The following is a 19092-nucleotide window of genomic DNA, read 5'->3' on the forward strand; positions in this document are numbered from 1 at the left end:
CTTTTTTAAAAGTCCAATAAAATTTGAGGAAAAGAAACCCCATCAAAATTTTGAAACTCTTCCTTAAAAATTCATGGTTCAATGTAGGTATTCAAATTGATATAGTAAAAATAAAGATACTTTAATAAACTACATAGCAAAATCCATGTGATAAAACTAAAGCAGTGTCCAGGGAAAAATTAATAACCATGAATATTTGTATAAAAAAAGGAAAAAGTAAAATAAATGTTACGCATCCAAGAATGAAGTTAGGAAAATAATAACAAAAGAAACCCAAGGAATGAAGAGTGAAGGCATTAATAAAGATACAAACAGAACTTATTGATTAAAACAGAAGATAAAAGAATATAAATAATAAATTCAAAGGTTGTACTTTTTGGAGGAGAAAGGGGCAACTTTCTAAAATAATCGGGAAGGTAAAAGAAAAACGAAAACAAAAAATAAGAAATGAGAAAAAGAAATAGCCACAGATAAAGAGGAAATTAAAAGAACCATAAGAGATCTCATTGTTCAGCTCTGCAAATCAATCTGAAAATCCTATTGAATTGGTGAATATTCTAGGAAAATATGATTTTCCAAACCGTTTCATAAGAGGTAGATAATCACTATAAAAAAGAAACAGAACATTATCAAAGCGCTACCACCCCAACAGCACCCGGTTCACGTGATTTTACAGAAGTCTATGGACACTTTAAGGCACAGATCATTTTGATGTTATATGAACTGTACTATAGAATATTAAAATAAAGAAAAATATAACATTTCTAAAGCAAATGTAACATTGGTAGCAAAGCAAACATTACCCCCAAAATAAACACTGAGGATCCACGTGTCTTATGAACACCAATGTGCATATCCAAATAAAGCATTAGCAAACAAAATGTAATTGCTCATTGAAAAAACAATTTAACGTAACAAGTGACATCTATCCCCAGAAACTATGGGTGGATGATAATCAAACAGAAAAGTGGGTTAAAAAAATATGAACTAGAAGTTCACAGAAAAGGTAATACAACAGGCTGTTGGAATATATGGCAGATGTTCAACCTCATTCATAATACCAGAAATGAATTTAGAACAGTTTTGATATACCATTTTTCACATAGTTTGGTCAATGATCAAAAACTTTGATAAAACATTGTGTTGGTGAGGATGAGATAAAGCCAGCACTCTTATACATTGCATGCGGCAGGGTAAATTGGTATAAATTCTAAAGATGGCTAGCAATATTTATCAAATTATGAATGCACATAACTTTTGATTTAGCAATTCCATTTCTAAAGATGGAATTGTTAGTAGAGGATCCATGTGAATAATATACGTACACAATGTTATTTTTCTACCTTTTCTTCACTAGCAAAATATTGGAAATACACCAAATGTCCATTAGTGTCTCCTTACATAAATTATGAAACATCAATATAACAAAATATTATTCAGTCATTAAAAAGAATAAGGGAGCACTTTTTATTTTACTGATCTAAAAAGATTTCCAAGTTGGACTGGTGAGAAAGAAAGTTGAAGAACAGTAAGTATAATATGCATAAAAATGGAGAAGTATTTTTGCTTGCATAAATATCCCCAAAAGAATAACAAACAGTGAAAATTCTGTAGTTGGGGGACCTGGATGAAAAGGAATTTTGAACCATATGAGTCTATTTTTTTTAATGTTATGCATAAATATCTCATCTGGTCATAGTAGAAATCAGGTCTCTCGGAATGCATCATTTTTGAAAAGCGTGTACCATTAGAATTAAAAGTAAGAATAAAGTTTTATCACCTCCACACCTTAGTTATGCCTGTCTTCTGCCCCAGGTCATCACAAACTTCACCTGACAAAACAAAAACTGAGAGTTAAAAATAAACAAAATTGAAATTAAATCTAGACATTTAGAGTTAAGGAATACACTTATTTATTAAAGCACCACTACTAGGTAGCATTATCAAATGTAAACTTTTTAGGAATGTTTTCAAATTGTAACCTAAACGTACCAATTCATGCAAGGAGTTACTCATGTCTGCCTAAGATAGAACTAATATGAATGCATTTAAACAAAATATGAAACTTGCAATCATGTTTTTCTGACATTTTATAATTCTGTTGTTACATTATCTATGATGTTCACAAGAGGCAAATTACGTCTTCTACTTTACCCACACTGTTGGGGAATACAAAATTATATCCTGGCCAAATCAATTCTCATCAGGGCTAGCTAGAGCTTGGTGAATACATCTTGGTCTGTCTTGGTTTGGGCCAGATACATCTGTGTAATATCAAGGTCAAACTAGCATGTAAACTTTAAATAATGTCACTACCTTCTGCAGGCAGAGAACATAGCCACCTATGTGCCAGGTATTTAAAAATAACTTTTCTTAGTATCAAGTCAATATAATTCTTGCTTGGCATTTGCAAGTTTAATAATATTTTCCAGGACTATATTTCTTGTAATAATAATAAGAGTTACTTGCATCAGTCCTGTGCCAGGCACTTATATTCTCACTGATCTTTATAACAAACTTGCCAGATGAAGATTTTCTTTCCTGTTTTATGGATGAGGGAACTGAAGAACTAAGTAACGTGACTAAACTAAAACTGAAAAGGCAGGACAGTGGATTTTTTAATACAACGCCCTTCTTTTTACTACACAAGCTGTCACCGAAACAATCCTTGCCCAATAGTTACTTTTCTGGGGCGTGGGTCTAAATCTGGAATGCTCTGTGGCTGCATGTGGGAGGAATCCCTGAGCTAGTGAACGAACCTAGCCAAGCACCTGGAATTTAAATCTCAACTCACTGTGGTTATGTTCCAGTTATTACCCCACATGCAGTAATTTTAATAAATGATAAAAACAAAACTGTGTCTTTGTGTAAAATAGTCCCCCCCAAAGAAAGCCCATTTTTAAGGCTAATGATGGGAGTGAAGAAAAATTAAAGAGGTCTAAGAAAATAATAGTTTTGAGCCAGAAAATAAAAGATTTAGATAAATGAGAGAGGAATATCAAAATTTTCCAGGGCCTGAATCTATGATACAAACAAGATCAACTTGTGTGAAAATAAGAAAAAGTGATTCTGAAACATTTTTCGAGTACTTTAGTAAGAATATATATTTAATGGCATCATAAATGCATTAGAAATTATTATGGTATATAAATTCAGAATCTAAAGAGGTTACTTAAATATTTCAGTTACTTTCCTGCATTTTATGATGGAAATTATGAGCTATTATGGAATTTGTAAATTTGGAGATTTGCAAAGATCTTGGGATATATTTATGAAAACCAAGGGCATTCTCTAGAAATAGCTCTGTGACAAACAAATCTTGGTCCACATGCATGATAATTTCCTTCACATCATTTCCTGGAAGTCAAATTATTATTATTATATTATCAATATGTGCCATGGCAAAATAAATCAAAAGATTCACAAATTCAAAATATTTCCAATTCTCTTACTAAAATTTTGCCATTTAAACTACTCTTTTGGATTAAGGCAGTATTTTTAGAAAGCCTTTGAAAATAATGCAAAAAAAAAAAACTTTTTAAGGAAAGGTTCTGTTTTATTTACGAGTCATTGTTATAGTGATACACAAAATGCACAATGAGGCCTTGTGCAAGTCCAGTTTGAAAATCATCCGGTCCATTACCAGACAAGGGAGGGAGCAGAGAAGAGGTGAGGAAACCATGATGACCATGGGTTTCAAGGGTGGGTTTGGAAAAGGGAGGTCAAAAGGCAGGAGAGAATAAAAATCAACTTCTTGTATTCTTAGTTTTGTTCAAAGTCAAATCTTGCTTTAAATTATTTGGCAGTGTGTGAAGTTTCCCATTAGGAGACAGAGGGGCGTTTTTCCTCTCGTTCTTGGATTTTCTTTACCTCCTGAAATTTCCTGAGAAACTAGACACTCAGAAGTGAGATTGGGAGCCCAGGGGAACCCAACAGAAACCCTCTGCACAGCTCCCATGTTCTCAGCAGAAGGAACTGTCTGCTATTTGGCCAAAGTGGGAGAGACAAGAATCACATATAAATAGAATGCTTGAAAATCCAAATACAGAGCAGGTATCCTGACAAAAGCATAGAAAGAACCAGATGTTGATGAATAGCTTGTCTGGCCACTCAGAGCAGCCCTCTGTAGTGCAAATTCTCAGGAATGAATAGTAAATTCTCACAAATACAGGCACTAACATCAATTCCAGAGCTGATAGGAAGCAAGTATAAAATATTACTTTTACTGAGATAAATCAGACTACGAAGATAAATCAGCCTCTGTCCTCCCGGAGATAAGAGTCCATTAAGTACCAAAGAGCAGAATCACACAGTGGGAACACTGGATGGAAGGTCAGACAGTATCACATCTAAGCCCCTTCTCTAACCGTGAATGGTCAGAAATCCAGAGTTTCATTTAAATTATTCAACATTCATCCAATAAATACTTAGTGAGTGTTATTATGTGTCAAATGCTGTGTTAGATGCTGGTGGTGTCCATATTAACAAAAAAGCTGGCAATGGTTTGGGTTTTTCTAATAAGAAAAAAATAAGATTGCATTATTTTTTAAGGACCATTAACCAAATCATTAAGAAAAAGGAACTGTGTCCCTTACCATAGATTCTCCCGTTAATGGAACATTTTTTAAAAGTCATAATGTTTTGAGTGAGGGTGCCCGTTTTGTCGGAGAAAACATATTCAATCTGGCCCAGTTCCTCATTGAGCGTGGTCGTCCGAGCTTCAGCAGGTGTTGCTTTCCCAGAGTAATACATCTTCTGATCCCAGTTTATAAAATAACTGTGTCCCAGACGAATTACTTCCACACTTTCATCCATTAACATGGAAAAAAAAAAAAAAAAAAAAAAAGAAAAGCTCCATCAATTTCAGAACATACAAAACTTTGCCGAAGTAAGAAGTCTGTCAAAGTCTTCGGTTTTAAGAAAATGTGGATGGTCTGTTCCTAGGTCCTCGTGACCTTCAAACCATATCAGCAGTCTGTATGTAAACCTTTCTAAGTCATTTCCTTACAGCATCATGGAACAATAGGTTGGCTTTGCATAGAGCCTTACAGAATGTTCCATGGTTGTCTATTTACCTTACACAAGCGCAGTGGAGATTTCTTGTGTAGCATATTAGTTGGCATCTCTCCTATTTCTTAGGAGAAACTATTATAAAGATGGCTTGTCAGTTGTCTGATCTAAAAAAATGTGTTGTTAAAACAAAAAACAAACAATCCACTTAAAAAATGGACAGAGGACCTGAACAGGCACTTCTCCCAAGACATACAAACAGTCAACCAATACATGAAAAAAATGCTCAAATTCACCAGCTATTAGGAAAATGCAAATCAAAACCAAAATGACATACCACCCTCACACCTGTTAGAATAACAGACAAATAAACCTGTTGGAGAGGCTGTGGAGAAAAAGGAGCCCTCACACACTGCTGGTGGAAATGTAAATTGGTACAGCAACTATGGAAAACGGTATGGAGGTTCCTCAAAAAATAAATAATAGAATTACCATATGACCCAGCAATCCCTCTCCTGGATATCTACCAAAAAAATCTGAAAACATTTACCTGTAAATATATATGTACCCTATGTTCACTGCAGCTTTATTTACAGTGGCCAACACATAGAAACAACCAAAGTGTCCTTTGATAGATGAATGGATAAAGAAGATGTGGTATATATACACAATGGAATACTACTCAGCCATAAGAAAAGATGAAATACTACCATTTGCAACAACATGGATGGAGGTTGGGATTATTATGCTAAGCAAAATAAGTCAGATAAAGTCAAGAAAAATGACTTCATTCATATGTGGGATATAAAACTAAAAGCAACAAAGGAACAAGACAAAGAAACGAAAACTCATAGACACAAACAACAGTTTAGTGGTTACCAGAGGGTAAGGGGGCAGGGGAGTGGTAGAAAAGGGAAAAGGGTATCAACTATATGATGAGGTACTATAGAAATGTACACTTGAAACCTACATAATTTTGCTAACCAATGTCACCCTAATAAATTAAAAATAAATAAATAAATATGTTGTTGAGGACTTTTTCTCCAATACATTGTTTGATGTAACTTCACTTTGCCAAAAGAGATAGAACGTAGCATCTCTATGAAACACGGAGAAAACCATAATAGACATTGAGTGAAAACAGGGGTGTGTTGTCATTTCACTCTGCCCATTTACCAGGACAAGAGCGTTGTCTCATGATCTAGATCTAGCGATGATTTAGGACTTTCCAGCTCTGAGGTGGGATTTCTGTGGCCAAGGGTATGAACTTTTTCAATCTTTGTCATACATAAGGCCAAATCCATTTCTAAAAAGATTATAACAATATCAGTTTCTACCATTAGATTATTGAAAACTGTCTTTGACTCTACACCAAGTCAACTGCATCTCATTACTGTTTACTGCATTTCTTATCAGTGAGTTGAACATTTTTGTCAGATTTTATTGGCCAATTGTATTTCTTCTCAGAATTGTCTAATAGTGTTATCTGCCTATTTTACTTTTCCTATTCAGATATTCGTATATGTCTTATTGATTTGTAAGAATTATATGTATAATAAATCAAGACTACACCCCTATATTTAGGAATAGAGACCTGCCTTAAGAGACTAGATAGCACACCTTTGCAACAGATGTTTTCTGATCACACAAAATAATTATACATAGTGGAATAAAGAAGGTGAACCACCAAAATAAACAGAATTATATGTATATAATTTATATATGCACACATTACGCAAATATGCTATCTAATTTATTATTTGTCTTTTAATTTTGTTTCCACTATTTTGACATACAGAAATTCTCTCTTTTTAACTGATCAAATTTATCCATAGTTTATCATTTCTGTTTATAGTTTCTATTTTTGGAGTTTTGCTTAGATAGGCCTTCTTTATGCCAAGATTATATATACAGATGTCTATATTATTCTTCTAGTTCTTTGTTGACTTTTTCCACATTTAATTCTTTATCACAATTGGAATTTTTTGAAGTATGATGTATATATGAAGAGCTAATTTCAACTTTTACCAACAGAAAGTTTTCATCACCATTTGTTGAACAATAAATTCTTTCTCCTATTGTGTTGGGCTGCTTCCATGTCACATATAAATTATTATTTTTTCACTAGCATCTATTTTAGGGATTTCAGTTTTGTTCCTTAATATGTCACTTAATGCATCTCATGTTTTCATTATGTAGCTTTACAAAATTTGGCAATACCTGGGAAGATAGAGGAGAACATTTATTCTCTTCTTTTTCAAAAATTCTTAGCTGTAATCACTCATTTTTTCTTCCTGCTAGAATCAACATACTTATCTAAATAAACTTTAGAATCAATATATCAGCTTCCTCATAAAATTTATTTGAGATTTTTATTAATCCTATGTTAAACACTTCATTATTTGAAAAGAATTTATATTTTATAATGCCTAGAACAATTTCAAAAAGGATACATCTTTCCAGAAATTCAATTTTGAAAAATACCTCTATTGGCAAAGAGCTTTCATTTAGTCTCGTTTTGCTTTGTTTTTCACATAGGTCCACACCACAGCTCGAAGGGGTTATTCTCAGACATAATATCTTTTATTGATGGGATAATTTTTTTAACTGTTATTGGCCTAACGGAAAGCTTTTTTTAATACTAAAAGCTTTTTTATTAAAAATGTGATTATGTGGCAAAATCAGACATTTAAGTGAATTATCTTACTAAGAGTTTTGCAGAATCTTTCTTTTGGATTTTCTAGGTTTACAATCACATTGTCTATAGTCTTCCTTTCTAATAGGTTTATTTCAGTATTAGTTTCATGTCTCACTTTGTTCATTGATATTTCAGTTGCATGTCTTGGTACAAAGGACATCTAGAATAGAGGAAAATAGGAATGGTAATAGCAGGGACCCATAGCTTATTTCAAATCTTAATGGTAATTAAACTTTGGTTTTCTCAATTGTAAACTGAGAAAGTTGACAGCTGCCTGTTACATTAACTCTGAACATGTGTCTTCTTCGAGACAAAAAAATGACACCCAATTGCTTTCTGGGCATTAAATTCTGTGGTTCTAATTCTATATGTGCATGACATTATCTACATTTCCCTTCCAAAAAGTGGTATGGTGCCAATTCAGTTTCTAGCCATTTAAATATTAACACTTTTTTTCACTTGAACTAAAAATCACACTATGACTCTGTAGAATCATAGCATATAAAAATAAATGTCATTTGGCCATAAATAAGAATGAAATCTTACTATTTGCAATGATATGGGTGGACCTAGAGAACATTATGCTAAGCGAGATAAGTCAGACGCAGAAAGACAAATACCATATGATCTCACTTATATGTGGAATCTAAAGAACAGAATAAATGAGCAAACTAAACAGAAATAGTCTCAGAGATACAGAGGAAAAACTGATGGTTGCTAGTTGGGACAGGGGTGGGGATGAGGGAAAAGATGAGGGGATTAGAAAGTACAAACTGGTAGTCACAAGATTGCCATGGGGACATGAAAGACAGTTTGGGGAATATAATCAATAATATTGTAAAGATTTTGTAGGGTGTCAGATGGGCACTTGTCTTATTGGGAGACCATTGTGTGGACTGTGTAGATGCCTGACCACTGCAGTGTACACCTGAAGCTGAAGCTGAATAATACTGAATGTCAACTATAATTTAATGTGTGTGTATGTATGTGTGTGTGTGTGTGTGTATATATATATATATATAAAATCACGGGATGTGGAGTACAGCCTAAGGAATAGAGTCAATGGAATTGTAACAGCTATACACAATGTTAGAGGGATAATAGATTGGGGGAGGGGAATATCACTTTGTGAGGGGCGTAAATGTCTAACAAGTACATTGTTTTGTACACTTGAAACTAATAAAAAAATAAACAAATGTCATACTCTATATGCATTTATTTACGTATTTTCCTGTTATGGTTTAATCTTCTGTATGTACCCCATCTACATGCACCTTCTTATAAGTTCCTTGGCAGCTGTTCTGATTCAGCTTTGTTTTTCTTATTCAAAAAGCATTAGCACCTACGGACCAGGCATAGTGCCTTCCTTGTCATAGGCAGTCAGTCAGTGTTGCATGAATGAATCCTGAGCCGCTATTGCCTAAATTCATCGATAAGGATATTAAGACCTACAGAAGTTAAGTGACTAACCCTGGATCACACAAATAATTAACCAGAGAGCCAAGACTAGAATTCAGGCATTTTGTAACGCCAATGCAGACCTGACATTAAGAATGTCATTATTCAGGTAACTGTACAAATCACTTGACACTTTTATTTATCTGAAAGTAAAGTAGCTCCCTGAAAACGCAAAGCATAATGAAAGGGACAGAATTTGATCCTTCTGCATTGCAGTACAAGCCAATGGAAGAATTCCAAATTAATTGCAATTCTTAGATCTTAAAATAGTCTGTAGAGAATAAGAATATCCTTTTTGTTTGTGAAAAAAAAGGTTTAAGAGAGTCACAGTGGAACATTCAGCCATTTGTTTTATAATAGCAGAGAAAAAGAGACAAGTGGTCAGCGTTAGCATAATCAAGCTACTCAGTGTTGTCTGCCTGGACACTCGAAGAGCAGAGCTGATGATGTCCCCCATTCTGTGGCCAAACAAGCAACATGGAAATGCGTTCCCATTGCTTTGGGAAAAAAAAAACACTCAAAAGCTAATTCCTTGGGAGTACAACAGTACAACAGCTGCATTTCTTAAGATGGTGTATTAAAAAACTGTAGCCGGGCATGTTTTAGCATTACAGATAAACAAGTTGACAGCAGAGATATATCCAACCAAAATCAACACCCTTTGCTCACGTGGAATTGTAAACCATTCAAAGTAAATTCTGCACTTTTATTCTCAAGTGACATATGGCACTAATTTATTCTTTGTACCTATTCAAAAGGTTAATGGAAGCTTATATAAAAGGCCTTTATCCCTCTAAACAGAAATACTACCTGAGACTTCTCTCTTTCTAGATCTCAGTCTTTAAGACTGAGCACCCTGAAATTCCTCAGAATGCTTTTTCCCCCAAGCTGAGATCAGAATCACTATTCTAATTTGGTGAGGGAAAAGCTTACATTTATCCTCATCTATACTGTGCCTTACCAACAGATAAAGAATTCCAGCCTCTTTTGTTTTTTTCAGTCCTGATATCTTCACTGATTAATACATCATATACAGCTTGGGCATAGAGGAAAAAATAATGTGCCAAGTGTCAGAAGACTTGTGTTTGGATCTTGGTTCTTTCCCTAACCAACACCATGATTCTGAGTAAATCATCTCATTTGTGAAAAAAAGTTCAATAACTACTTCCTAAGAGTGTTAGGATACATAACTGAGATGAAGTATGTAAATGCACTTTATATCAAATATAAAATGCTATCTAAAGGTAAGGTGGTCTTATTTGGAGCAGAAAGAAACGCAGAAACCAATTATTTGAATCCCCTCATTTTACTGAGCAGCACATATTTGACATGCAAACTAAGGCACAGAGAAGCCAAGTACTTTCTCCATGGTCACATATCAATCAGTGGCAGTGCCATGACTAGAACCTGGATTTGGACTATTTTAAACAGGTTTTCTTTCCACCACTGCAGGGGGCACATTAGAAGAAAAAGAAATGCTAACCTAGGAATCTCGCCTTGGTCTCTAAAAAATCCCAATCTTTCAAGTCATTACATGAAAAATGCCAATGTACTTCAAAGAAAGAATGTATACAGAATATACTTCCTGCATGGGGACATATGAAACTGCACATGTACTAATGGTAAGCCACTAGGAGCATTTATTATTCATTTAGGACATAAAAGGAAAGCTATAAAAGCTGACCATAGCTCTTCTGGCGAAGAGCAGGATTTACTACAGACTTTATAATTGGATACAAGCATGAGAGGTCCTCAGAATCAAAGATGAGCCAGTAGGATACAGTTTAAATAGAGCCCACTCTAACCACAGTTCCAGAAGGCTCGAAGCCATTTGTGGTGTTGTGGCCACATGCCACTACTTCAAGTCAATTTCCCACAACTTGACATTTCAGTTTCCTGACCGCTATCCAAAACAAGGGTGGATTTTGTGCATTAAACTTCCCTTGCTTCATCATAGTAGAATTTTGGAAAAAGAGAAAAAGAAACTTGTAAAAATTAGTGGAGATTTAGAGCTGGTGATTTTGTATATTGTTAAAATACTGGTGATGAGGAAAGTCAAACAACCAAGTCTCATCTTGGCTCCAGTGTCTCTGGGACTGTCTGTCTCAGTCTTGCTATGATTAGGATTAAGAATGTCTCAGGTACAGCCTCTAGGGCCAATTTCTAAGCCTTATCAAACACACACACACACACACACACACACACACACACACACACACACGGGGAGAGAGAGAGATATCAAATCTAGAAATGACAGATCATGTTGTAGTGAAAGTTATGAATCATACTTCTATTTAACAATGGTCAAGCACCACCAACTATATTTTAACTCCTTCATGTACTCACTTTTGGTTAAAATCATAACAGGAAAACAATATTCATGAAGCTCTAACAATGTGTCAGGCATTTTTCTAAGAGCATTACATGTCTGTTTACTCCTCATACAATCCTATTATGCAGAACTATTATTTTCTCTATTTTTAAAATGAGAAAAGTGAGGCACTAAAAGGTGAGGTAAATTGCCCAACATCATCGTGCTAGTTAAGTGTAGAATGGGATCTGAATCCAGGTATCTGGAACCAGATTAGTGGCAGAGCAGTGCCATCACCATAGATCTCCCTAGATGTTCTTTTATTTCGTACCCAACATCAACTGAATTCTAATTGGTCAGGTTGTATGAGATGATATTATGGTCCATATATTCCAAAGAAAAACATTCCTGAGAAAATGAATAGAATCAAGAAGAAAAGAAAATGCATTTATTGTAATTTGAAAACGTAAAAGTTAAACAGATTAAAGCTCTTAGTTGCCTCATTTGTAACAGATGTGGCAGATCATAAGCAGAGCAAGACATCTATCTCACTGCTGTAAATTTAAAACAAACAAAAATGGTTATGCAAAACAAAGGTTTTTGAAGAAATGGCTTCACTAAAGTATAAACTCTCATCTTACCTCACGTATAATGAAATGGGTACAACTGTATTGAGAATAATAATATATGACCAGAATGTTAAGAATCCTGAGAACACAGAGTTCTTCTGTCCTTCACTCCAGAAAAGGAAAGTTCTGAATTGATTCCCAACTTGATTCTCCCAGATTGAATTTCCTATTGCAAGAACAATTCCCAAGCATATCAGAAACCCAAATATCTGAAACGAGAATAGAGGTCTGGTTAAGGTCAACTTGAACCTGAACTAGTCACATCAATGCAATCTGATTACACTTCTAACTCCAAGAAATTGTCATTTGAAAAGCAAGTTATACCACATTCTTCTTATTTATCATTAATCACATTAATTATATGAGTAAAATGTAACATTATGTCAGGAACTCAGCTAAATATTTTACATACACTTTCTCAATTCTCCCATTAACTCTGAGATAGGAACAATCATTTTCACACTTTACTGGTCAAAAACAAAACAAAATAAAATAGAAGCACAGAAAGATTATATAACTTGTCCACAGTCACAAAGCTAATAACTTTACATCCTCAATTCATGATAAAAGTACATATGTTTAAGTGGCTTAAGTAAAGAAGATCATATGTCCTGATGTGCCCTGGTCAGTCCCAGTTTCCATCTATTGTCCAGATGTAATATTAATAGTGTTCCCCTCTTCCACCTTCAAAAGTATCCTGTAAAATGAGAGTTAGATGATCACCCAAGGCACAAAAGCCAAAGGAAGAAAATATTAGTGATAAAGAACTGTCTCAGACCAGTCAAGTCTCTTGGCCATAGATCTAGCTGTACAATGCTTACTTAAGGTCAGCAAGAAAAATAAGGATTAATTAAAAGATTTCACAGCATATACTTTCCCTTTGAGATAAGAAAAAAGAAGTAGGAAGTAACCTAAAAATTAGCTCTTACATTGTGATTAATATCAATATTAGCAAAGCAGATATTTTGGAGGTATAGCAACTAGAAAGACAGCAAGGTCAGTCTCTTGTGAGTCCAAAATCCCAGCTTTAAAAAGGAAGGACACAAACTCAATGAATGTGGTAAGACCTGAGCTGAATACGGTGTTCAGGGGACTTCGCTCTGCTAAGTGTCAACTGTGTTAGGAGTTGAGACCGGTCACTGTTGAGGGAGGAGTGGGGCTAGACAATAGGAATGTATTTCCCTCTAATTTCCTTTCTCCTCTAGAAAGAGTATTCAGATGCTCTAGGGCTGTTTTCTTTTTCCTCTCATGAACAAAATAGACACGTAAGAAGACAAAGTTTAGGAAAAGTTGATTTAACATAAACCATGTATTAGAGAAAATTAGAATTGTGAGTCCCCAAAATTCTACCATGTGGTACCTGTATCACACAGTACCCTCTTTCTTTCAATGGCTGATACTACAAATTAATTTAACTGAATTACTTTAAGATCATTAAAATTGGTGATACTTGGCATTAAATGCCCAAATTTAGAGAAAGATTTGGCTTCTAATTACCCAATGGATCATCCAATTTTCTAGTATGAAAAGCTGGGACAATCCCTCCTTCACAATCACTAATTTTACTCTGTTCTGGATAGATATACAATCCCCATGCAAACTCTAGAAGTGGACTCAGGGCCATTTAAATTGGGAATTCTAGGGGTGGGATGCAGATTCCTTCTGGCATATCCCCTTGGTCCCATGGACTCTACCCCAAGAGGATAGGTCAGAGAGTGATACTGAAAGTAAAACACAGAGCCTGGACAATACTTTGTGCCCAAACAAGAGTCCATTTCCTTTTTTCCTTATTCAGAGTCCCACTGTTACATATCAGTTAAGCAAATATATATTGAGCTCAGATTGTATAATTGTTTGTGAGTCTGTGATGGGGCAGGTGGGAAAACATGGTTCAAAGTTACCGTCCTCATATTTCAAAGTCAATGTCCTCAACCATTCCCTACAATAAGGGGGCAATGCAATATTACATGAAAAATCAGAATAACCATCAGATTTGCTTGAGATAGCACAAGATTAACTGACAAAAAGGCATGTTATGAGGAATACCGGATAGTTTTTGGTAACTGGGTGGTAGAGGAAATCATTTCAAAAAATTCAGAGGAGAAAAAAAAATTCAGAGGAAAGAGATAACCATGGACTAGGAGGAGAATTATGATTTCAGTTTCAGAGGATTCATAAGCAGAATCAGCTACATAATTTTCAGAGCCCAATGCAAAATTAAAATGTGTGACCCCTTGTTCAAAATTTATTAAGAATGTCTACATAGACAGCAGATCAATAACAAATGTGAGGTCTTTCAGAGTGAGGGTCCTGTATAACAGCACAGGTCACATACCCATGAAGTCAGCCCTGTCCATAAGCTATGTAGAGAGGATGTGAGCAAGAGTCAGACAACAGAAAAACCAAACTACCTTAAAAGGTATGTTTTGATTTTCAAAAACAAATCCTTGGACTATGCAGAACTTGCCATGAAGGCTCCATAAGCACTAACCTACCTCTCATAAGAAACTCTACCAAACGTTGAGAAATCATACCCTGGAAAGTAGAGGGCCAAATAACTGGGCCCAAAATGTAAGATCCCCAAATATAAACTACACAAGGAGAACATAGACTTCTGAAAGAATTCGAGCAAAATATAAGAACTATATTGTGATTAAAATGACTTATGATATTGCCGACGGTTGTTTAGTAACTTACCCATAGTACTAGAGTATTCATCAATCTCTCAATGCTGGTCCTTTTAAACTTTGTCTTACCACTGTTCTGCATTAGTTTAGTGTCAGGACCTGCAAAAAAAATCTTTTTGTAATACCAACTTTCAAATGATTAGATCATGATGATGACGATGATGATAAAGACGATGTTGAGGGAGAGGAGGAGGAAGGGGAGGAATTCCTACTCATATCAAATGTTTCTGGAAAGAAAATAGTATGTTTTTCAAAATAATTCCAGTTTTATTAAGAGCAAGCAAAGGCCATTATTAAGTTGCATGTGATTTTCAACTGGTGGCCTAAGAACTCTGGAAAATACAGGAGAGTTCGTCTGCTTTAAATAGGATAAATCCAGACAGAATTTGCAGATGAAAGATTCAAGAAATGTTATTTCTCAAAAAAATCTGTGTATGGATATGCTTATAGTTTGAAGCAGTTAAAAATAATTAATTCACAAAGTGAGCAATAATTTGGAAATGTTTAAAAGAACGCAGTAATAAACATAATTCAGAATACGAAGGTCAAAAGTAGAAAGTTAAAATAAGAAATAAAATTCTAGATCTGTTTCCCAAACAGATTTGAGGTGCTTTCACTGGAGAAACCAGAATAATTCCAAACAATACATGAGCAAATAATCGAAGCCTTTATTGTGTATTACACCCTGTATATGTAATGTTTACCTTATGTAAGGGCAAGGATTGTCTTACATCTTGTGTTAGATTTATTTCAGGTAAATACATTATATCATGATACATGTACTAAATGCGTTGTTCAAAGAATTCTAAGAATATTATTAACTTCTTTAGAGGTAGATTATTAGATGATTAACAAAGGAAAATATTAGAATATATTGTTAAGATATATTCCAGCCCAACTTATGATCTTCAGGCATATGTTCATCTCTGTCCTCCAAGTTCTCCCTGCTCCGGTGTTCCTTATCTCAGGGAAGAATGGGCATATCCTTAAAGACTTTCATTTACTTTAAAGACAAACTAAAGCAAAGATTAGGTCTTAGAACAATTCAGTGTCTTGATTTGGAAATTGTACCCCAGTGTCCTATTTCCAGCCACTGCTGTGTAAAGCAGGCCACCCACATTTTCTCAGAATCATTTATTAAAATCATATGGACATTGAGGGTGCGAAATATTTCTTTTATAGTAAAGATCACAAAGGCCAAATGAAGTTTGTGATTGCTAAAAGCTGAAATATTGACAGACCAGTTCTGTGCTAAAAGTTTACATTTCTTAGGCATATATACACACAGAGACTAGCTAAGAATCCACTTAATGGGTTTTTAAGTATTTATTTAAATATATCCACAGATGTTGCGACACACACCTCTTCTTCCTCTCATAGCCACATCTCTTGAAAGAATTTTCTATATTCAACAGTCCTTGTTTCCTCATCTCCTTCTCATTACTCAACACAGTTTCTGGGCCAATCACTCCACCCAAATAGATATAGTACTATCATCAATCTTCCATGCCTTCTTTGACCTCTCATCAGTCTTTGACACTGTTGACTATTCCATCCTTTTGCAACACACTCTTAATTTACCTTGTGTTACAATGTTCTCCTGCTTTTCTTCCTGCCTGTTTGATAGCTCCTTTGTCTCCCACGATACCCACCCCTCTTTGCCCAGCCATGAAATACTGGGATTCATTAAGACTCAGTCATAGGCCACCTTCTCTTCTTTCTCAATCCACTTTCCCTGGGCAATCTCATCTAAGACCACAACTTCAATTACCATCTATAGGCCAAAAGTATATCTCTAGCTCAGATTGTTCCTCTGAGCTCTAAAAACTCATATATTTAAATTCATAGATTTAATTGCCTAAATGACATCTCCACCTGAATCTTTCTAAGGCCCCCAAGTGGCCCTTGAAGAGCTCAACTTATGATCTTCAGGCATATGTTCTCTGTCCTCCATGCTCTCCATGCTCCAGTGTTCCTTATCTCAGCGAATGGCACCATCATTCATCCAGTTGAGAAACCTAGGAGTCTAGTGTATCTCCATGACTTCCATTCTAATCTAAAGTACTATCATCTCTCAAATGAACTACAACAACAGCCTAGTAACTTTGTCTTCCTGTATCCACTCTATCCCCAACTCAAATCAATATTTTTCCTCCTTCCCCACCACAATCATGCATTCTTTCCAGGATCTGCTATTCACCAACTTTACAAACACTGTAGTAGTCAAGAGTGACTACTTTCAAATTCAACACATAAACACACACCATCTATTTGAAAACTTGCAATGGCCTTCCAAAGCTCTTAGGATAAAGACCAAAATTCTTGATACAGACCACAAGGTCGGACATGGTCCAGCCCCTATCCACATCTCCAGGCACATGTCCATTTCTATCCTCCATGCTCTTCATACTCCACATTGGTCTGCTGAAGCTTTTTTCACCTCATTCTCATGCCTGCCATAGGCCCTTTGCCCATGATGTGCCTTTTAGTTAACTTGCTCTTTCCCTTCATATTCTTGCATTATATGCTCTTGTGAACCCGTGTTCTTTTTTTTTCAGAGCACTTATGTCAGCCTGAGATTATATATTCATTACTACAATTATTGGAGTGTAATGTCTCTGTCACTTACCAAACTGAAAACTACATGAGTGAAGGGACTATCGTGTTTCCCCGAAAATAAGACCAGGTCTTATATTACTTTTGCTCCAAAAGATGCATTAAGGCATATTTTCAGGGGATGTCTTATTTTTTCAAGTACAACAATCTACATTTATTCAAATACAGTCATGTCATCGTCTTCTGGAACATCGTCATAACATACTAAATGCGTCCGTCTGGCTGATGATCTTAACTGGGGCTTATTTTCAGGGTAGGTGTTATTTTCGGAGAAACACAGGGCATTTGTTTTGTTTGCCATCTTAGTCACACATGAGTAATTAGCATAGTGCCTAACACATCGTAGTCACTCAATAAATACTTGTTTAATGAATTAACTTATTAAGTATCTGCTATGTTTTAGGCAATGATCGTATGTGCTTTTCATCTAATATCACAGCTAATGCTTAAAACAAGCCAACAAATTAGGTACTATTATCCTTTGTTCACTAATAATGAAACTGAGACTTAAAGAATTTAAATAATTTGCCTGAAATATTTAGCCTAATAGGTATCAGAGCCAGAATTGGAACCCAGAGATAGCTAACTCTAAAGCTCTAACCACTATTTTAAAAACCATATGAAATAATTCATTAACTCATTAAGTCACTAACCCATTCAATCAAGGTGTGTTTAAGACTGTGACTCATTCAGAGTCTAAATGGGAAATACATGACACATTGAGCAAGGATAATTAGAGGAAGGTTTATTTATAAAGGGTCTCTATAAAAGTGTGCGTGGAGATATAGAGGAGGCAAAAGGTTAAGGCAATACCAAGGAGTTAGTAGTAATCAAGATGTTTCTATCTAAGCCATAAGGGAGGAATGAGAAGAGAGAGTGGTTACTGGACTCTACAGGAGAGGGAGGTATGTAGAGTCTGCAGACTTTAGAGGAAGATGACTGTATGTTGAGGAACTCAGTTAGCTTGAAATGACCACAGAGAGGCTGTCTGGAAGAGTAAATACCTTGATCTCAATATTCTTTCTCCCTTTGATCTCTTCCCAGGGATCCCTAATGACAGAGCCCACCTAAAAGCCAAAGTCCAAGGAAATCTATTAGTAACCATACAAGTCAACCTCCCAGGGCAGAGAAAAGAGTGGGAAAGGGTGACAGTAGATCTGGAGGGACAAATGGAAGACACCCAGCACAAAAACCTACTGTGCACCAGGGCTGACTCCTATGGACTCCTTAAATAAATGACTCCTACCCTCAAAAACAAACCTTTCTCCTTTCTTGAGCATAAAAGGAAAGTCATTACCAGGGAGGCATGGCCTAGCCATTAATGTATGAGAACCTCATAAATTATAGATTTGTAAAGTCAAGTCTGTCTCAAGTATATCCTTTGACAGTCCTCAGTGGCAGTTATCATTAGAGCAATAACACACAAAGAATAGTTAATAATTCATGTTGGATACCTTTCATAAGATCTAGGTGTTCACCCGGAACTAGTCCCCCAAGACTTAGGAGCTCTGAGACATTCATCTCTTCAACTTTGACATTGACAAAACCAACCATTCCTCTGCCTGCTATCATTCTAGTTAAGCTTTCTATTAACATTTTTGCCCAGACAAAAGTCAATGCAGACATTCTCTGCTTTGCAAATATCAGCCTTGTGAAGGGTTCCTGCCAGAGATCATCCAGCCA

At 35.4% G+C, this 19092-nt stretch overlaps 1 protein-coding gene across 5 annotated transcripts in view; it reads right to left on the minus strand.

Moving 5' to 3' along the window:
• The window catches only part of ATP8B4 (ATPase phospholipid transporting 8B4 (putative)), a 193373-nt gene that overhangs the window by 72743 nt on the left and 101538 nt on the right, over nt 1-19092 (minus strand). For all 5 annotated transcript variants that reach the window (XM_074327761.2, XM_074327758.2, XM_019730670.3 and 2 more), the window contains 4 exons: nt 14804-14892; nt 12119-12315; nt 4596-4804; nt 1789-1832 (listed from right to left, as the gene is read on the minus strand). In XM_074327761.2, the coding sequence (XP_074183862.2) occupies nt 1789-1832; nt 4596-4804; nt 12119-12315; nt 14804-14892 (539 nt within the window). The remainder of the gene's footprint in view (nt 1-1788; nt 1833-4595; nt 4805-12118; nt 12316-14803; nt 14893-19092) is intronic.

Source organism: Rhinolophus sinicus, chromosome 3 (genome assembly GCF_057876585.1).
Source record: "Rhinolophus sinicus isolate RSI-liver-muscle chromosome 3, RSI-T2T, whole genome shotgun sequence".
Taxonomy (NCBI): Eukaryota; Metazoa; Chordata; class Mammalia; order Chiroptera; family Rhinolophidae; genus Rhinolophus; species Rhinolophus sinicus.